The sequence below is a fragment of the Moschus berezovskii genome, chromosome 17 (genome assembly GCF_049115385.1).
Source record: "Moschus berezovskii isolate FMDL1 chromosome 17, NW_MosBer_1.0, whole genome shotgun sequence".
Lineage (NCBI taxonomy): Eukaryota > Metazoa > Chordata > Mammalia > Artiodactyla > Moschidae > Moschus > Moschus berezovskii.
In genome coordinates this window covers 48,351,914-48,371,986 of record NC_142476.1, presented here as the reverse complement: position 1 = coordinate 48,371,986, position 20,073 = coordinate 48,351,914, and the positions used below count along the sequence as shown (strand labels likewise).

At 42.7% G+C, this 20,073-nt stretch overlaps 1 protein-coding gene across 4 annotated transcripts in view; it reads left to right on the top strand.

Moving 5' to 3' along the window:
• Positions 1-20,073, top strand: part of CLSTN1 (calsyntenin 1) — a 73,867-nt gene that overhangs the window by 43,687 nt on the left and 10,107 nt on the right. For 2 of the 4 annotated variants that reach the window (XM_055419517.2, XM_055419519.2), the window contains exons 3-9: positions 3,117-3,146; positions 4,306-4,501; positions 6,254-6,462; positions 8,410-8,559; positions 8,678-8,863; positions 11,936-12,184; positions 13,370-13,491. In XM_055419517.2, coding sequence (XP_055275492.1) covers positions 3,117-3,146; positions 4,306-4,501; positions 6,254-6,462; positions 8,410-8,559; positions 8,678-8,863; positions 11,936-12,184; positions 13,370-13,491 — 1,142 coding nt within the window. The remainder of the gene's footprint in view (positions 1-3,116; positions 3,147-4,305; positions 4,502-6,253; positions 6,463-8,409; positions 8,560-8,677; positions 8,864-11,935; positions 12,185-13,369; positions 13,492-20,073) is intronic. The other 2 variants (XM_055419518.2, XM_055419520.2) reach the window with 1 other exon arrangement.

Here is a 20,073-nt window from a genome sequence, read left to right as displayed (position 1 = left end):
ACTAAAGCTCCTTTTGACTATTTTAGATGATTGTAGGGGGATGAAGAGTGGAGAGAGATGGGAGGTTTTGTGCAGTCTGAGGCCAGCAGAGCTAGAGGGGTCGGTTGTCCAGGGAACCCAGTGGGAGATTTCAGACATGATGAGAGCAGAGCTGTAGATTTATCTAGTGGAGCAGTGGCTGCTCAGTCATGTCCCACTCTTTGCAGCTTCATGGACTGTAGCCCACCAGGTTCCTCCTCTGTCCATGGAATTTTCCAGGCAAGAATACTGGAGCAGGTTGGCATTTCCTTTTCCAGGGGATCTTCCTAACCTGGAGATTGAACCCACCTCTCTTACCTCTCCTGTATTAGTAGGTGGATTCTTTACCACTTGCACCACCCGGGAAGCCTGGAGCAATAGTACATGGTCTGGATTGAGTGGGAAGGAACAGGACAGAAAGGAAGTAGAATACGAGAGCTGATTTTGAGATGTCCTTCTTTGACAAGGCTGAGAGATGCCTAAGTCTGTCCCCTTCTCCCAGCCTGGTAGCATGAAGCGGGCAGTTTACAGCTTCTAGCAGACAGTTCCACTTCTCCTTATGGTCCTGTGGTCAGAAGCAGTCTCACGGACAGTGCTTGACTGAGTGTCTTATTTTTTTAAGCTGTGCCAGCTCTTGGCTGTGGTAGGTGGGATCTTGGTTGTAGCATGTGAGATCTAGTTCTCTGACCAGGGATGGAACCCAGGCTCCCTGCACTGTGAGTATGGAGTCTTAGCCAGTAGACCACCAGGGAGGTCCCTGGTGAGTGTCTTTGAACTCTTACTCAGCATTGCACTGTGTAGGCAGCATCACCCAGGTCAGAGGCTTCATCTGAGGTCTTAAACCTCACTTCCCTATTCAGTGGCCTTGTTGAGAAAGCCTTGTCATTCACTGTGAGTGACGTGGGACGCCTCACTGTTTTCTCTTGAGAACAGCAGACTCCCAAGTCAAAAAAAAAAAAGAAACTGAGATGTTATTATACCACTGAATTAAAGCTGGGCAACTTGACATGTCGTAATATATATCCCACTTTATTAGTTATACCCCAAAAGTGCAAGCATAGTCAAGCAAATTACCACATTCTGGAAAACAGTTGGGCACAGCTGGTACCCAGCAGTTTCTGCTCATGGTGGATTAAAGAGCAGTGATCAGCCAATCTTTCTCTAAAAGGCTGGCAGTGAGGATTTGAGCCTTTGCAGTCCATGGGGGGCTGGTCTTTGGCAGTGACCCAGCTGTGCCACTGTAGGGGAGAGGCAGGGGGAAGAAGCCCGAGACAAGACATTAGCAGGTCTGTGTTTTATATGTCCCGATAAAACATTGCTTATGGACACTGACATTTGAATTTCCTATAATTATCTTGTGTCATGAAATAACACACAGAAACCATCTTCAGCTCGCAGGCTACTCAGAAATACGCTCTGGCCGGACTTGGCCTGCCGGTTTGCCTGCCCCCTGCCCTGAGCAGCGCTGTCCAGTAGAGGTTGCAGTGTGATCAAATGTTCATGTCTACATCTCCATTGAATAGCTGCTAGTCCCATGTGACTCTTGAGCACTTGAAATGCAGCTATTGTGACTGAGGAACTGAGTTTTTATTATTATGCACTTAAAAAATTTTTTTTAATTTATATTTGAAAGTATTTATTTATTTGTCTGTGCTGGGTCTTCATTGCTGCTCAGGCTTTTCTGTAGTTGTGGTGAGCTGGGACTACTCTCTGGCTGTGGTGTATGGATTTCTCATTGCCAGGGGCTCCTCTTGTTGTGGAGCATGGGCTGTAAGGCACGCAGGCTTCAGTAGTTGTGGCTTCTGGGCTCTAGAGCACAGGCTCAGTAGTTGTGGCTCCTGGGCTTAGTTGCTCCGAGGCATGTGAGATCTTCCTGGCTCAGGGATGGAACCGATGTCTCCTGCACTCGCAGGTGGATTCTTACCCACTGAACTATCAGGGAAGCCCAATATTATGTACTTTTAATATGAACTTGAGTTCAAGTTTAAGCAGCCCCACGTGGCTAGTGGCTTGAGACTTGTTCTCACAGCAGAGCACTGAAATTCCAGTGTGTTCACACAATGGGAAATCATTACAGCGACAGCCAGTGTTTGTGGAGGACTTTCTTTATGCTGGGCAATGTTTTAAGCACTTATGTTTTAACTCACTGCCTTCTAACTGTGTGTGCCAGTGAGTGAATGAACTCTGTAACTGCAGGTGCTAGCAAAGATAAATACGTCTCAGATGCACACAGCTAGAAAAGGTGGAGTGAAAAATCAAGTCACAAGAATTGCACGTCACAAACACAATGAAACAATACTGTTCAGGGATATACATTAAAAAAAAAAATTGCAGGAAATTGAGGCTGGGTAACCTTTTGGCTTCCCTGGCGAGGCCACGCAGAGTCTGGGGCAAGGTACCCCTGACCTTCTCGTTTCTGCTCTCTAGTGGGTTGTAGGGGAGGTGAGCAGGATTTATACTGACTCGGAAGAACAGGTGTTTCAGGAAGTGAAAACCGTGATCGTGGTAGTGTTGCTACAGTTAGCACCAAATCTGGTTTCAGTTCATATTTAAGCAGATGTTCCATGAGAAGAGGCCTCTGTATGGATATGGGTTGCCTTGGTTGGGTACCCTAGATAAGAAAACATTGTTATTCATTCAGGCCAAGAACAAAGGGGTTGAAATAAAACCTTCCCTCCCACTGTTTCCTTAAGTCCAGTGATGAGTTGAATGTTACAGTATCTAGCCACCAAGAACTTAGCTTCAGAATGAAAATCTGAAAACTAGAAAACAGCAAGTAGACTGACTCAGACACTGTTATCATCCAAGTATTCCTCAAAAGAGAGATCCCCGTGACCCCTGTGGGTGTGAGGAAACTTAACAGCAGTGTTTCATCCCTAGGCTAGTGTCGTCTGTGGTAAGTGGGATGCAAAGAGACATTTTGTTCTTGAAGGTTCAGTTTTGCTCTAACAGTTTTAGCCACTGGCTACTGAGTGTATTGTTAAATTATGTCAATCTTTTCTATGTAATATGTGCATCTTTGACTTTTTTTTTTTCTTATTGTTTCGAGTTCGTGCTTTCCTGTATTACTGACATGGGTTTATCTTTTCTCCCTTTAGAGAGTTTTGAGGTGACAGTCACCAAAGAAGGTGATAAAGGGTTCTTTCTATCCCTCTTATGAACATTAACCCACTAACTATGTTTATGAAATTGGGAATCAGCCCTCAAACAGAAGAAACTGTCATGCTCTTTTCCCCCTATTTATTCTCCTACTTTGTTTCTATTTTTTAAGTCTATTGATGGAAATTGTATGTAACCAAACCCTTGGTTAGAAATATCTGGAAATCAGACATCCATTTGAACTATATGGATAATCCTATTCTTTTTTAAAAAATTGGATCTGAGAGATTCACTATGTAACCATTTTCTGCTTGTTGTAATTTTGGAAGTTCTGTTTTTACGTGAAATATATTCTACACGCATCAGAATGTTTATATGTGTTCTCCCCTGGGCCAGAATGGAGACCTACACTTTAACTCCCAGTGAAGCTCATAAATGAACTTGGATGCACTTCCATTCCCAGGCAGGCTTCTTCTTCAGGTCTGATAGGATAAAGTTCAAAACCAAGGGCAGTCTAGCACATCCCTTCCCAGAATGGAGACTGTATCTCAATCGTAGATGATAGCTGTTGAAATGGATGCCTGAAAAGTTGGTATTTCTACCTTTTTCTCATTTAGTAGTTTGTTTTGATTCCCTAATTTTAGCCAGGCTCATTGCACAGGAAGACTTGTTTCTTAGATTTTTTTTTTTTTTTTGACAGACCTTCTGTAATTCTGGTGCTGAACCTATGCCTCACGCTTCTTCCTTTCTCAACACTTAACTGTGCCTTTTAGCCTCCTCTCTGGTCCAAATCAAAACCACTGCCCGGCCCTCCCAGGTCCCTGGGCAGCTCCTCTGTGTTACCAGGCCTTGGCTGTTTGCTAATGAAACTACTTTACCCCGGAGCTCTCCTAAGTACTCCTGTGAAATGCCTGTCTATATTTTCTCTTTCTCTCTTTTGTATTCCTGCATGAATGGATGCAAAGTTAAACAAGTTGCTTGGAAAGCCAGAACATGCTTCTTTTTACTAAAGCTCCCAGAACTTACCCCCTATGAAAGCACAAGCGCCCTCGCTTTGTCCACAGACCCTCCCCCCCGCCCAACCCCTGGCTGCCAAATTGTTGTTGTTTATTTTCTTTAGGGGAGGAAGGGAGCGCACCCTGGGTTTGTGCGGCAGAAATCCTAACCCATGCCGCTTTGACTCCCCAGGTGAGATTTGTGGATTTAAGATTCACGGACAGAATGTGCCCTTTGATGCAGTGGTGGTGGATAAATCCACTGGTGAGGGGGTCATTCGCTCCACAGAGAAGCTGGACTGTGAGCTGCAGAAGGACTACACATTTACCATCCAGGCCTATGACTGCGGGAAGGGGCCAGACGGGGCCAATGTGAAAAAATCTCACAAGTAAGTGAGTGGGACAAAGAGTGTGTGTGTGTGTGTGTGTGTGTGTTTAAGGAAAACGGTGACTGTTGCCACTGTCCCAAAACTTACTGCTTTTGTTTGCTTTTAAAATATTTATTTGGCTGTGCCAAGTCTTAGTTGTGGCATGCTAACTCTTAATGTGGCATGTAGGATCTGGTTCCCTGACCAGGGATCAAACTCCAGCTCCCTGCATTGTGAGTGCAGAGTCTTAGCCACTGTACTGCCAAGGAAGTCCCACGACTTTCAGTTTTGAAACACAAGGCAGAGGATGGTTTCTGATTGTCCCCATTGAGATTGTCAGCTCTTTGAGGGCAGGAATCCTGTGTATTTACCCTTGTGTATGGCTCCCAGCAAGTGTCCGATACTTGTTAGATGTTGAATAAATGAATGAGTAATTTTATTCTACCAGGTACTCTAGTAAAAATACTAGGGCCTTCCATTGAAAATTCCACAAGCCCACTTTTCCTGGAGGAAGATATTCTTTTGTTATTTACATATATATATATATTTTTCCCCCCATAAATTTTAAGGGTATAAAATGCATTTGAGCCGGTGAAAGAAAGCTTACTTCTGCCCCCGATCCTGGGTGTGTTCACATGCTTCCTACCAGTTGAGAACTACTGGTGTCACGGAGACGATTGGACAAGACCTAGATTTAGTCTTTTTCTAGGGTCTTTTCTCCACCATTTACTAGTCCCCTAGCATTAGGCAAATTTAATTTTTCCAAGTATCAGTTTCTACTTACTGTATTGGTTAAGGAAAGAAGCTCTGTGGGTGAGGTGATGTCACATATCCCATTGTGAGGGTCAGGATGGACAGGTTCCATTGGGGTGGGGAGGGTCTTGGTGAATAGTTGGAGTGCTGCATGCCAGTGAATCATGCCTCATCCGTTTTACGAAGTGCGATGTTACTGTTTTCCTTGACAAAGGCCTTGTTTCAGTCAGGGACTTTGTCTGATTCAGAAACAGGCCCTGGTCAGTAGCACTTGAGACTAATGGTTTTCAGTAGCTTGGTCTGATGATGCCTTAGTTTCCTTGTGTCCACCCTGGGGAGATGGACTGTGGTTGATCAGGGAGGGCAAGTTGAAGTCCTTCATTTGTTGGTCAGCAGTGGATGATATCCCAGCAGTGGTTTAATGATGCTCTCTATTCCTTAGAAGCAGGATAAAACTTGTTTTAATGCTCATAATTTCCCATTTTCTATCTCTACTTTTTACCTCTACTTCCTAATTTTTTTTTTCCGGATTTTGTAACAAAATATTTTTAACTTTCTGGGTTGAGCACAAACAGATATCTGGTACATAGTTAATCCCTTGTGTGTGCCCTGCCCTACATTGTCAAGAAAATCCCAAGTCTCTCTGTTTTGTTATTTTTGACTGCTCCATGCAGCATACAGGATCTTAGTTCCCCAACCAGGGATTGAACCTGTGCTGCCTGCTTTGGAAGCACAGAGTCTTAACCACTGAACCACCAGGGAAGTCTCCCAAGTCTCTTATTTACCAGCTGCCTTACTCAGTAGGACTTTGTAGCATCAACCCAAATTCCTGTTTTAACTTTCTGTTGTCTCCACACTAAATTAAAAACAGTGAGCAGTTTAATTTTCATCTCCATCATAGAATTTAATAAAACAAGATATTGGAAAAAAAGGAAATTTAACCATAGGGCAGAAGTTTATTCTTTGGGTAAAAATACAAAAAAGCAAAACTGACAGCTTTTTTCCTCTCCCTTCTTCCAGAGCAACTGTCCACATTCAGGTGAATGACGTCAACGAATATGCACCCGTGTTCAAGGAGAAGTCCTACAAAGCCACAGTGGTGGAGGGGAAGCAGTATGACAGCATCTTGAGGGTGGAGGCGGTGGATGCAGACTGCTCCCCCCAGTTCAGCCAGATCTGCAACTATGAGATCGTCACCCCGGATGTGCCATTCACTGTCGACAAAGATGGTGAGAACCCAGAAGTGGGCACATTTCTCTCTGAGGGGGAGATGGGTCAGGCAGCCCCCTCTACACCAGTTGGCTTCAAACCCAAACTTTGTCTGCACTTCATTGAAACAGTCAGTCCATTCAGGCTGCTCTCACCAAACACCATAAACACAAAATGACAGACACTTACATCTCACAGTTCTGAAGGCTGGGAAGTCCGAGAAAAAGTGCTCAGTAATTCAGTGTTGGTGAGGACTTGCTTCTTGCTGTGTCCCTGCATGGCAGGGAGAAAGCTCTAGTCTCTTTCTCTTGTAAGGACACTGATCCCATCTCGAGGGCTCCACCCTTGTGAGCTCACCTAAAGCTCATCACCTCCCAAAGACCCCACCTCCTAATACATTGCCGTGAGAGTCACAACTTCAAGTGTAAGAATTTGGGAGGACACACACATTCAGTCCATAGCAAGACACACAACTTGGTGTGTCTGTTTCACACTTAAGTTTTTTTTTTTTAATTGAAGTATAGTTGATTTACAATGTTGTGTTAGTTTCAGGTGTACAGCACAATGATGTGTGTGTGTGTGTGTGTGATCTTAGTTGCCTGACCAGGAACTGAACTCCTGCTCCCTAAAGGGAAGCTCGGAGTCCTAACCACTGAAACACCAGAGAACTCCGTACCTCACTGTAGTTTTGATTTACATTTCTCTAATAGTTACCCTTGTTGAGCATCTTTTCATACAGGTGCCTTTTGGCCATCTATGTGTCTTTGGAGAAATATCTGTTTAGAGTATGTTTAAATTTTTACTCTGTCCCCTGAAAGCCTATTTTCTGACACCAAAGTTTTGTGTTCTCTTTTAGGATGATCCTTTTTCTCCTTTCCCATCAAAATCTAATAAAAATCCACTGCCTAAGATGTTTTTATTTTATCATCTCCCTGCCTTTCATCCAGCTTTTATCTGAACAAGACTGCTGCTCAATCTGCCTCGTTTTCTGTTCTCCATCAGATTGGAATCTTCGCTAATGAAGTTGATACCTTCCTGCCAGCCCCGCCTCCATCCTTAGTAATTGAACACTATTAACTTAGTCTGGAGCTCAGCTTGTTTATTGGGTTATGGCTTCTTGATGATGCTGTGGTGTCTCCATTGTTAACACACAGTCCAGAATCATCGATGAAATGATGGACATGATGCAAACACTTTGCAGATATCTGCACTCATGTTCAGAAAGCAGGCTTCTCTCCTGCTTGGTGAGGGTAGGAAGTCTCTCTAACAAAGTAAATCTTTTAGCAAAAAGTATTTAATGCAGCTCCATCTCATATTTAATATTTGAAATACTTGGTTATTTTGTCTATTTATGCTTTTACACATTATCTTGTTGTTTAGTCACTAAGTCACATCCGACTCTGGGACCCCATTGACTGTAGCCTGCCAGGCTCCTCTGTCTGTGGGATTTCCCAGGCAGGAATACTGGAGTGGTTGCCCTTCCCTTCTCCAGGGCATCTTCCCAACCCAGGGATCGAGCCCGTGTCTCCTTTACCACTGAGCCACCAAGGAAGCCCTTACATATTAAATCTTAAATATAAAATCAAATACAGCTGTAAGAATAAATGGAGGCTGCATTCTGTAGACTCATTCTTCTGCTTAAACACTCTTTCAAGGTGGATTTAGTGTGTGTTCAAGCTCAGGAAAGCCAAACTGAGTGTTGATTATCTGAAGCATCAGTTTATTTCTGTGTTACTGTTTCCAGGGCTGAAAGCACGTGCATTTTGTGTTTCAGCATAGGACGACAGAAGGAAAACACAACATGGGTTTGAAAATAATCTGGAAAAAATGTATATATACATGAATCACTTTGCTGTTCACCTGAAATGGACACAGTATTGTACATCAACTGTACTTCAATTAAAAAAAATCAGGAGGAGGGAAATGGAATGGGTTTGGGTTCTCACTGTTGTTTTTCCCTTCCGAAGGTTACATAAAGAACACAGAAAAGCTGAACTATGGTAAAGAGCACCAGTACAAGCTGACTGTCACGGCCTACGACTGCGGGAAGAAAAGAGCGGCAGAAGATGTTTTGGTGAAGATCAGCATCAAGCCCACCTGCACCCCTGGGTGGCAAGGTGAGCCTCCCTCTCTCTGCTGCTCTTGCACCTGCTCCGAAAGTCTGTCCACCATTGAGTCCTAACAGGAGTGTTCCTCCTCTCCCCTCCACCCCACCCTCCCTGTGGGACCACACAGGATGGAACAACAGGGTGGAATACGAGCCTGGCACCGGCGCTCTGACACTCTTTCCAAACGTCCACCTGGAAACATGTGACGAGTCGGTGGCCTCGGTGCAGGTGGTGGTGGAGCTGGAGACCAGCCACATCGGGAAGGGCTGTGACCGTGACACCTACTCGGAGAAGTCACTTCACCGGCTCTGCGGTAAGGAGGCGAGAGAGGAACCCCAGACCCCAAAAGCCCGTTCAGAAGGGTGTGTGCGTGTGCTACCTGAAGACCCACTGATTCAAGCATGTCTTTCTCTAACCTACATTGGGAATCATCCAAATAAGGGTTTTGTAAAGAGTGTGCTTTAAATGAAATGCAATTATTATTTAAGGACTAAAGAAAAAAAACTAGGTAATGTGATAGCTTTTGGCAAATGTGAAATGAAAACTAAACCTGCATTGAATATACAGTCTTTGTGTCCCACAAACAAGGTGTGGAGCAGGTGGAACACAGAATGGTCGAGAATTTGACCCAAGGCTCATTCTCCATCGTCACTGTCAGTCTGGATATTTTTCAGGTTTATCTAAGTCAGGTAGAGGAGAGCTATGGATACCTCTCAGGGAAAATGCTGAGGAAGAATCTTTCACGCAACTGGTGGTGGAACACCAGTAACGTTTTTATGTTATGTTTTGGCCACACTGCTCAGCACATGGGATCTTAGTTCCCGGACCAAGGACTGAACCTGTGCCCCCTGCAGTGGAAGCGTGGTGTGTTAACCACTGAATTGCCAGTGAAGTCCCAGAACACCACTAACTTAGATTGCTTCTTGATGATCAGAAGGGCCTCTTGTGTTCCAGGAGCTGCTCAGTAAGAGCTTTGGAGGTAGCGTTTTCTGATGCTCACCTGTCTCTTCACTAAGTGACAACAGACTTGGGCAACCAGTTTTCTTACATAATTGGAAATTGTCATATGAAGACGCAGCAACAGGGAAAAAGTATGTTCTCTGTTGGCTCATCTCTGTGGTGAATATACTTGGGTGTCTGACTATATAAGTCCAAATTCTCATAATCAGGTACCTAAAAGCGTGTAAGTGAAGAGGTCTGGAGTACTTTCTGTTTTAAATTATGTAAGTATAATGTAAAAACCATGCTTTCTCATAATGCCATTCTTCTTTAGCTTTTTATTTTTTTACTAGGGTATAGCCAGTTAACAAACAATGTTGTGATAGTTTCAGGTGAACAGCAAAGGGACTCAGCCATACATATATCTGTATCCATTCTTCCCCAAACTCCCCTGCCCTCCAGGCCACTACATAGCATTGAGCAGAGTTTTCTGGGCTATACAGTAGGTGCTTGTTGGTTATCCATTTTAATATAGCAGTGTCGATCCCAAACTTCCTAACTATCCTCACCGCCCAATTCATCACTGCCCAATTCATCACCCCTGGCAACCATAGTTTCCTTATCTAAGTCTGTGAGTCTGTATCTGTTTTGTAAGTAAGTTCATTTGTATCATTTAAGATTCTGCATATAAGGGATGTACAGTAGTCTCTTGCTTCATCCATATTGCTGCTGCCATTATTTATATGATATCAAATAAGCATTTTCTCAGAACAGTTCAAAGACAGAAAGAATTTCCTGTCCAAGTACTTCCTATACACTAGGTACTAGCACATGTGTTATTTTATTTATTGTCCCATCAGGCCCACAAAGGCAGTGGAGTTATTCCTCATCTTTCCAGAGGAATTAGTTGAGACCGAGGGAGGCTGAGTCGCCTCACACTTTTAGGAAGAGCCTGAGCTTGGATTTGGACTGAGATCAGATGATATTTGAAAGACCAGTCTGTTCCAGCCTAGTCCTGCTGCTCCTAGGAATAGGAAAGTCAAGGGCCCAGGGGCTGGGAGAGGTTGCAGAATTCTCTGTGGACAAATTGAAAAAAAATTGAGCCTGGCAGTGTTTAACAACAGTTGTGAAAATGTCTCATGTTCTCTGGCTTAGTATCCCGTTTCTAGGAATTTATCCTAAGGGAATAGTCATGGAGACACACAGAGGTCCTCGTTGAGACAAGCTTTATCACAGAAAAGAATTAGAGGTGACTTTGTGCACAGGACAGATCAGTTAAATAAATTATTGTACAAATTCTATACAATATTGTGCTGTTCAGACATTTTAAATTGTGCTCTAGACTATGAATGGTCATATGTGTAAGTACATAGTAGGACTCCATTTTTATAATATATTTTCATGCACATTATACGTATTTTAATAATATGTGTATATTCATAAAGAAAGGACTGGAAGTGTTTATATCCAAACGTTAACAGTGTATACAGTGGGGTGAGATCACAAGTAATACTTCCTTTTTTTTTTTTCAATTAAAGTATAGTTGCTGTACAACATAGTGGTTCACAGTTTTTAAAAGTTGAAACTCCTCTTTTCCTTCTTTTTTTTAAAGATAATAACCATGGTTGTTATTTTTTAATCTTTTTAGTATTAAAAACTCTTAGTTTTGAGGAAAAGAAAACTGAATTAGCAAATTGTTTAACCACTAAGATAAATATGGTACCTTAGAGTTGGTGATGGACAGGGAGGCCTGGTGTGCTGTGATTCATGGAGTCGCAAAGAGTCAGACACGACTGAGCGACTGAACTGAACTGAATACATGTGCCCCGGTGTTCAGAGCAACACTGTTTACAATAGTCAAGACATGGAAGCAGCCCTTGTGTCCATCAACTGATGAATGGATAAAGTGTGTGTGTGTGATATTACTTAACCATGAAAAAGAATGAGATAATGCCATTTGCAGCAACATGGATGGACCTAGAGATTATCAAACTTAAGTGAAGTAAGCCAGACAGAGAAAGATGAATGTCATATGATATCACTTACATGTGGAATCTAAGAAGAAAAAAAAAAGATACAAATGAATTTATTTACAAAATAGATGCATAAACGTAGAAAACAAACTTATGCTTTTCAAAGGGAAAGGGGCAGAGGACTGACATATACACACTCCTATATGAAACAGATAAACAACAAGGACCTACTGTGTAGCACAGGGAACTCTACTTAATATCTGTACCAACCTATAGTGAAAAAGAATGTAAAAAAAGAACACGTGTATGTATAACTGGATCACTTTGCTGAGTACCTCAGACTCGCAGAATATTGTGTTAACTATGTTTCAGTAGTAATTTTAAAATAAAGGCTGTACCTCGTGGACCTTGAAATGCTTATCCCATTTGAGTTCATCGCACAGTGCACAATAAGCGTCACTGTGTTGCTTCAGGTGCTGCGCCTGGCATGGCTGAGCTGCTGCCTTCCCCAGGAGGCTCCTGGAACTGGACCGTCGGCCTTCCCACGGACAACGGCCATGACAGTGACCAGGTCTTCGAGTTCAACGGCACTCAGGCAGTGAGGGTCCCGGATGGCATCATCTCAGTCAACCCCAAGGAGCCCTTTACGATCTCTGTGTGGATGAGGCATGGGCCATTTGGCAAGAAGAAGGAGACGATTCTTTGCAGCTCAGACAAAACAGGTAGGTGAGCTTCTCTGTAAGGGACATCCTTGCAGTGGAGCCTGGAGCCAGCACCTTATTCTAACCCTAAAGGCTCCCACAGTCTGGGTGACACTCGTTCTCTGCTCAAAATCTGGCACTGGTATCTAGGCATTTGTTAGTTTCACTCAGTGGATCAGGCCCCACTTCTCAGTAAAGCCCAAGTGTGCGTGTTTGCGTGCATGCGTGCATGCTAAGTCGCTTCAGCCATGTCAACTCTGTGTGACCCTGTGGACTGCAGCCCTTCAAGCTCCTTTGTCTGTGGGATTCTCCAGATAGGAGTACTGGAGTGGGTTGCCGTGTCCTCATCCAGGGGATCTTCCCAACCCAGAGATTGAACCTGCAGCTCTTACATCTCCTGCATTTCCAGGCGGGTTGTTGACTGCTAGTGCCACCTGGGAAGCCCAAAACCCAAGTGTATCTGTTCCTAACCCTACCTTGACCCACCCTGGAGAGTTCATTTATGCTGGTAAAACTATCTTCAAAATCCATTGAAGAAATAACAGCTTTTATTTATCCTTTGGGTCTTAACACATTATTGACTGGAGATGCACGTTTTTAGAGAGTGATATGATTAACATGAATGAATGAAATGATTAACATCACCGTGTTAAGTTGTTAGAACTTAAAATTGATCAAGGATTCACTGCATAACTTGACGATTGTTGTTATTCACATTTTGCTCTGAGGTTTTTGTTCCAACGTTGTGTATATTGTAAACACAAGTTTATTACCCTAAATTTTTTTTTTAAATGATGCATCATGAAATTTTGAGTGAAGACGAATTCTTTGGTGAATTTTATGCAGACACTTTCTCCAACTGACTGAGTGACATGTATACTGGAGTCTCATAAGATGGTAGTTCTTCAGAATATAGTTATACTTCAGATGATGTGACTATTCAACTAACAAAAAGACAAAAAAACCTTAGTGATTAATTCTCATGCAGAAAGTGAAAATGAAACTCACTGTGCTGGAGAAGATTTACAGATGTGTCAGGTGTAACTATTGAATGTAATAACCCACAAAGTGTTAGTGAAAAATAACAGAATTAATTTTTGACCAGGCAGAATAAAAATGGCTGGGCACAGGTGTTAATTTCTGCAAAAGCTGCCTGGTGAGTAGTGAGTTAAGCTGGCGGTTTACCAGTAGAATTTCTCTCTGCAGAGATGAACCGACACCATTACTCACTCTATGTCCACGGCTGCCGGCTGGTTTTCCTCCTCCGTCAGGATCCTTCAGAAGAGAAGAAATACAAACCTGCAGAGTTCCACTGGAAGCTGAGTCAGGTGAGGGAATGGAAAACTCACTGATAGGATTTTTTTCAGAGAGAGTAATGGGCACTGAAACCTTGCACGGGACCAGCTATTTATGGGCAAGGTGTAGTGACGATTTTACGATTTCTGTGTCTGTGGGTAATAGAATAGCACATTAAATCCATTGAATGTCGTCACATCGAAAGACTTTGTTTTTTTACATGTGTGTATTTTACACATAAAATATTAATACAGGCATACCTTATTTTATTGTACTTCTCAGATATTGGGTTTTGCGGGGGGGCATACTCTGCAGCATGCAGGATCTTAGTTCCCCAACCAGGAACCAAACCTGTGCCCCTCCTACCCCGGCGCCTGCACTGAAAGCATGGAATCTTAACCACTGGACTGCCCTGGAAGTCCTAAGCATTTTCAGATGATGTTTACAGTTTTTAGTAAAGTATTTTTAAATTGGGCTTCCCTGGTGGCTCAGACAGTAAAGACAGACCTGGCTTTGATCCCAGGGTCAGGCAAGATCCCCTGGAGGAGGGCATGGCAACCCACTCCAGTATTTTTACCTGGAGAATTCCATGGACAGAGGATCCTGGCAGTCTATAGTCCATGGTCGCAAAGAGTCGGACATGAGTAAGTGACTAACACAGACACAGTTATTTTTTAGACATAATACAGTTGCACATTTAATAGACTATAGCATAGTATAAACATAACTTTTTATGCTTTGGGAAACCAAAAAAAATCATGTGACTCACTTTCTTGTGATATTTGATTCATTGCTGTGGTCTGGAGCCAAACCTGTGATATCTCCAAGGTGTGCCTATATAAAGAAATAGTATGTTTCAAATACAAAATACTGTGTTATAATGTATTGAGATAAGCAGCACTTACTTAAAAATTGAGATCCTTGTATTTGTTTATTCATTGTCTAAGTCCTTGACTCTCAAATTGTGCCCAGGACTCTGGGTGCCTCTGCAAATTCAGGGACATGATACTTTAAATTTTTAAGGAACCAGCAGTCTTGACATCTTTCAGACATCACGTGAATTTCTAGGTCTTGGGAGTTTACAGTTTTGGCATTAGATCATATTATACTTCTTGTGATGATGTCATATCTTTGCAAGGCTGATTTCCTAGCAGTTGCAGTGGTAAAAAGGCAAGTGTCATGTGCAAAGAATCAGTGCCTTACAGGAAACGAGGAGATGCTATGAACTGAGAAAGCCTTTCCATTACAATCACAGCAGGTTGTTTTGTCTCATGATTTAGAGTTGGGATAAGAAGGAAACCTTTGGCCTGGGCTTAATTTATTTGTCTCCTGGAGTTAGTAGATATGAGCGGACATAGTGTTATATGTGCTTATATTTGGTGAAATATAACATTGTCTGAAACTGTTACAAGATAGATACATAAGAGCCCATATGAGAGGAAAAAAAGGGTGTTTTGGTAGAAAGATGAGGAGGTCACTGTCCAGGTGACAGCATTCATCTCTTACTGTTGTCATTTTTATTTACCTAGATCATTTCTCGGAAACCATTGTCATAAATTTTTTCAAGACACTAAGAAAGGTATCCAGAAAAATTTTTTTGCAGCGTAGGTAGACATTTTAGGTATAGTTCTTGTTTTTGTAATCATAGTCTGCATTTATATATTTAGTTTCTTCTTTTCTTTTAAATAAAATTTTGACTGCACCCCACGGCATGGGGGAATCTTAGTTCCCCAGCCAGGGATCAGACCCATGCCCCCTGCAGTGGAAGAGCAGAGTCCTAACCACTGGACTTCCAGGGCCATCCCAATGTTTAGTTTCTTCTGTTTACATGTTTTTGAAACTTTATCATGGAAAATTTTAGACATAGGTAAAAGTGGACAGATTAGTATAAGGCACAACTCCACACACCCTTCAGTTGGGTTCATCAGTTATCAGCTCTTGGTCAGTCTTATTTCATTGTTACCTCTACTGTTAATAATTTTTCAATATCCATCCAGTGTTCAGATTGTTTCATAGGTGTTTTTGTGTTTACAGTTTTGTTTGTTTGAATAAGGATCCAATAAGAGACCATACATTGGGATTGACTGATAGACTTTTTGAGTTTATTTTAATCTATAGACTCTCCTCTTCTCTCTTGGAATTCATTTGGTAATAAAAATTCAGGCTTTAGTCCCATAGTTTTCAAGAGTTTAGATTTGACTGGTTGCTTCCCTGTGGTGTAATATAACACGCTCCTCTGTCTTTTCCTCCTTTTAAACAGTGGAAACAGTGTCAGACTTTGTTTTTTTGGGCTCCAAAATCACTGCAGATGCTGATTGCAGCCATGAAATTAAAAGATGCTTGCTCCTTGGAAGGAAAGTTATGACCAACCTTGATAGTATATTAAAAAGCAGAGACATTACTTTGCCAACCAAGGTCCGTCTAGTCAAGGCAATGGTTTTTCCCGTGGTCATGTATGGTTGTGAGAGTTGGACTGTGAAGAAGGCTGATCGCCGAAGAATCGATGCTTTTGAACTGTGGTGTTGGAGAAGACTCTTGAGAGTCCCTTATACTGCAAGGAGATCCAACCAGTCCATTCTAAAGGAGATCAATCCTGGATGTTCATTGGAGGGACTGATGCTAAAGCTGAAACTGCAATACTTTGGCCACCTCATGCGACGAGTTGACTCACTGGAAAAGACTCTGATGCTGGGAAAGGTTGGGGGCGGGAGGAGAAGGGGACGACGGAGAATGAGATGGCTGGATGGCATCACCGACTCTGTGGACATGAGTTTGAGTGTACTCCGGGAGTTGGTGATGGACAGGGAGGCCTGGCGTGCTGTGATTCGTGGGGTCGCGGAGAGTCGGACACGACTGAGCGACTGAACTGAACTGAACTGATTTATCTATCTTTCTACCTCCTTATGGCTGTGTTGGGTCTTAGTTGCAGCACGTGTGCTCTTTGTTGAGTGCGTGGGCTTCTCTCTAGTTGAGGCACGTCGGCTTAGTTGCTCCTCCGCATGTGGGATCTAAGTTCCCTGACCAGGGATCAAACTTGCATCCCCTGCATTGGAAGGCAGATTCTTAACCACTGGACCACCCAGGAAGTCCCTCCTCTCTTTTCTTTATACCCTGTACATTGGGAATGGGCTCTAAAGACTTCATCAGAATGGGGTTTAATGTTTCTGATCTGTTTAAGCCCTGGGTCTGGTTTTTTCTCTTCGTGATGTAAGCAGCCATCAATGGTCAGTGTCACTATTCTTGTGGCATTTGTTTTCTGGTCACTTGGGTGGTAGGAAGTGTGTTCCCAGGAAGGGCTCATGGGAACAGTTAATTCCTAAGTTCTTACGTGTTGTTTTAATAGTTTGTCTGTGGCCTTTATCCTGAAGGTCACTTTGGTCTCATCTCTGGCTCAGACGTAAGATTTCTGAGAACAGAAAATCTCTCTCTCCATTGAGTTCTAACATAAAATGTTGCTATTAAACTCTGACAACAACTTGATTTTCTTTCATTTATAAAATATTTAGTCTTTTTGTTTGGATGATCATAGGATGTATTTCTTTCTCTTCCTCTTCTTTTAATTTTATGAATACGTCTTGGTGGTTTTAGGTCTGTTTTCCCAAATAATGTGGTATTCCCTTTTAGCGTCTAGTTTCAAATGTTTGGGTATTTCGTGTAGGGTTTTTGGTATTCTTTTTCATTGCTTTGGTTTTCCTCCCTGGGGACTCCTTTTATCTTTTGTTGATATTCTTCACCTTTTTTACTGTAACTGTCCCTTTCATTTAAATCATTTCTGTATCCTGTCACCTAGTTTCTGAGTTGCTTTAATTATGAACTTGTTTTTCACTGTTTTATGTCATTCTCCTAATGTCTTTTAGCATGTTTTAAAATAATAGATCATTGTTCTCATCTCTTTTGTTAGGTATGACTTTCAGGTATGGTTTCATTATTTGAAGGGATATTATTCCCTTTGGTTGTCTTTTCTTTTCCTTTTAAAAACTTCATGTGGAATTGAGTCATGATCATTTCCACTCCCCCACCCTCAGTTTTACATGAAATTAGCTTTCCTGCACTTTGAAACAAGATAGTTGATCAGCATGACTTTTTTCCCCCTAGCTCTAAGTTTTGAACTCTCCCTTCTGTTGTCTTCATAAAGTTTTTTTTTTTTTTTCATGTGGCTTCACACCCTCTGGTATCTCCTGGATCAAAAACCCTGTTGCTTTTCTCCACCTGGCTTGTTTCAGCATTCATGTAGTCACCTCGTCAGCAATATTGTCGTGGGTGTTGTCTGTGGCTTGGGGTTTTACTCTCCCTGTTTTCAAGGAAATTAAAAAATTATACTAATTCTACTGCTATCTTCACTTCCTGCTTAGCTCAGTTGATAAAGAATCTGCCTGCAATGCAGAAGACCTGGGTTCAACTCCTGAGTCGGGAAGATTCCCTGGAGAAGGACATGGCTACTAACTCTAGTATTCTTGCCTGGGGAATTCCATGGACAGGGAAGCCTGGTGGGCTACAGTACATGGGGTTTCAAAGAGTCGGACACAACTGAGTGATTGAGCACACATATACAAAGGGGAGTGAGGCTGTTGTTGATGTAAAGTGAGTAATTGGAGTGGTCCCAGGTGGCACTAGTGGTAAAGAACCTGCCTGCCAGTTCAGGAGACATAAGAGACATGGGTTCGATCCCTGGGTCAGGAAGATCCCCTGGAGGAGGCCATGGCCACCTACTCCAGTATTCTTGCCTGGAGAATCCCATGGTCAGAGGACCCTGGTTGGCTACAGTCCATGGGGTCGCAAGAGTTGGACATGACTTAGCGACGCACTTGAACTTGACTACTGTCTTCTCAGAATATGCTTATGGACTTTCACCAAATATTACTGATATTTAAGTACAGTGTTATTCTGCTAATCACCTAGAAACCTATAATATCTGTAAAACTAGGAATGTAATATAAATTACTTTCTGAAGAAACTTCTATTACAGAACTTGTTTGAAATAAAGACTTAAACTAAAATTAAGATCTTACCTATCTCAAAATTGAATTACTGTGTAATTCTGTTATTTAGAAATATGTGATGACACATTTATATACACACATATCATGAGTGTATAGTAAACATATATACAATGTTACAGGTTTGAATTTTTCCTCAGGCTCAAAAGCAGTTGCTTTTCTTTTGGGATTAATCTTCGGTTCAGTTCAGTTCAGTTCAGTAGCTCAATCGTGTCCAACTAACTCTTTGCGACCCCATGAATCACAGCACACCAGGCCTCCTTGTCCATCACCAACTCCCGGAATTCACTCAAACCCATGTCCATCGAGTCGGTGATGCCATCCAGCCATCTCATTTTCTGTCGTCCCCTTCTCCTCCTGCCCCCAATCCCTCCCAGCATCAGAGTCTTTTCCAGTGAGTCAACTCGTCGCATTAGGTGGCCAAAGTATTGGAGTTTCAGCTTTAGCATCAGTCCTTCCAATGAACACCCAGGACTGATCTCCTTTCAGATGGACTGGTTGGATCTCCTTGCAGTCCAAGGGACTCTCAAGAGTCTTCTCCAGCACCACAGTTCAAAAGCATCAATTCTTTGGTGATGTCTCCATTTATTTTGATGTTTCTGGCCTGTTTAAGCTCTCGATTTCTCCTTGGTTCAGTTTCTTAGAACTAAAAGGTAAATTGGGCAAACTTAAAAAAAATTATTCACTTATTTAATTTTTGGCTTCATTGCTGCTTGGACTTTTCTCTAGTTGTAGCAAGCAGGGGCTACTCTCCCATTGGGGTGCACAGGCTTCTCATTGCAGTGGCCTTTCTTGTTGGAGGGCATGGGCTTTAGGATGTGTGGGCTTTGTTGCAGCACATGGGCTCAGTAGTTGTGGCACACAAGCCTAGTTGCTCTGCCACATGTGGGATCTTCTCACATCAGGGATTGAACCCATGTCTCCAGCATTGGTCGGCAGATTCTTTATCACTAGGCCACTGGGGAAGCTTTGGGCAAACTTTTTGAAAGGCATGTTTAGAAATTTCATCCCATAGTATCTCCTCTGCTTGTCCCTGTTCTTGCATAAAATATAAGCCAGAAATCAGGCCAGTGCCAGACCAGCTGGGGCCTTGGAGACTGGAGACCAGCACTCCCCGTGTGACAGCAAGGGAGATACTCAGTGATAGGAGAGGAACTCAGTTGAATTTGGCCACCTGAGCTTTATGTTCATACTTGTATAGACTGTCACCTTTGAATCGAGAAAGAAAAGCACATAATGCACAGTGGCCTCATTATGAGACGGAAGGTATTTTTCATTTTGATCCAGAAAAGGAACTGCCAGCCCTCTGAGTGGTGTCCATTCTGCCGATACTAGAATTCCCTGGTGTCGTGCTCCTGGCAGAAGAGGGTTGGGCAGCTCACCGTTTGAAGCCCTGTTTCAAGATGGGCAAGTAGCGCCCCTCCCTGCCCCCTGTCTGACATGTCCTTGAGGTGGTTGTCATCTGGGCCCTTTGGGTGAGATACGGTGGGAAGAGGCATATTTTGTTGTTTTTTTTATTTATTTATTGATGATGTGGACCATTTTAAAAGTCTTTATTGAATTTGTTAACAATATTGCTTCTGTTTTATGTTTTGGTATTTTGACCACAAGGCATGT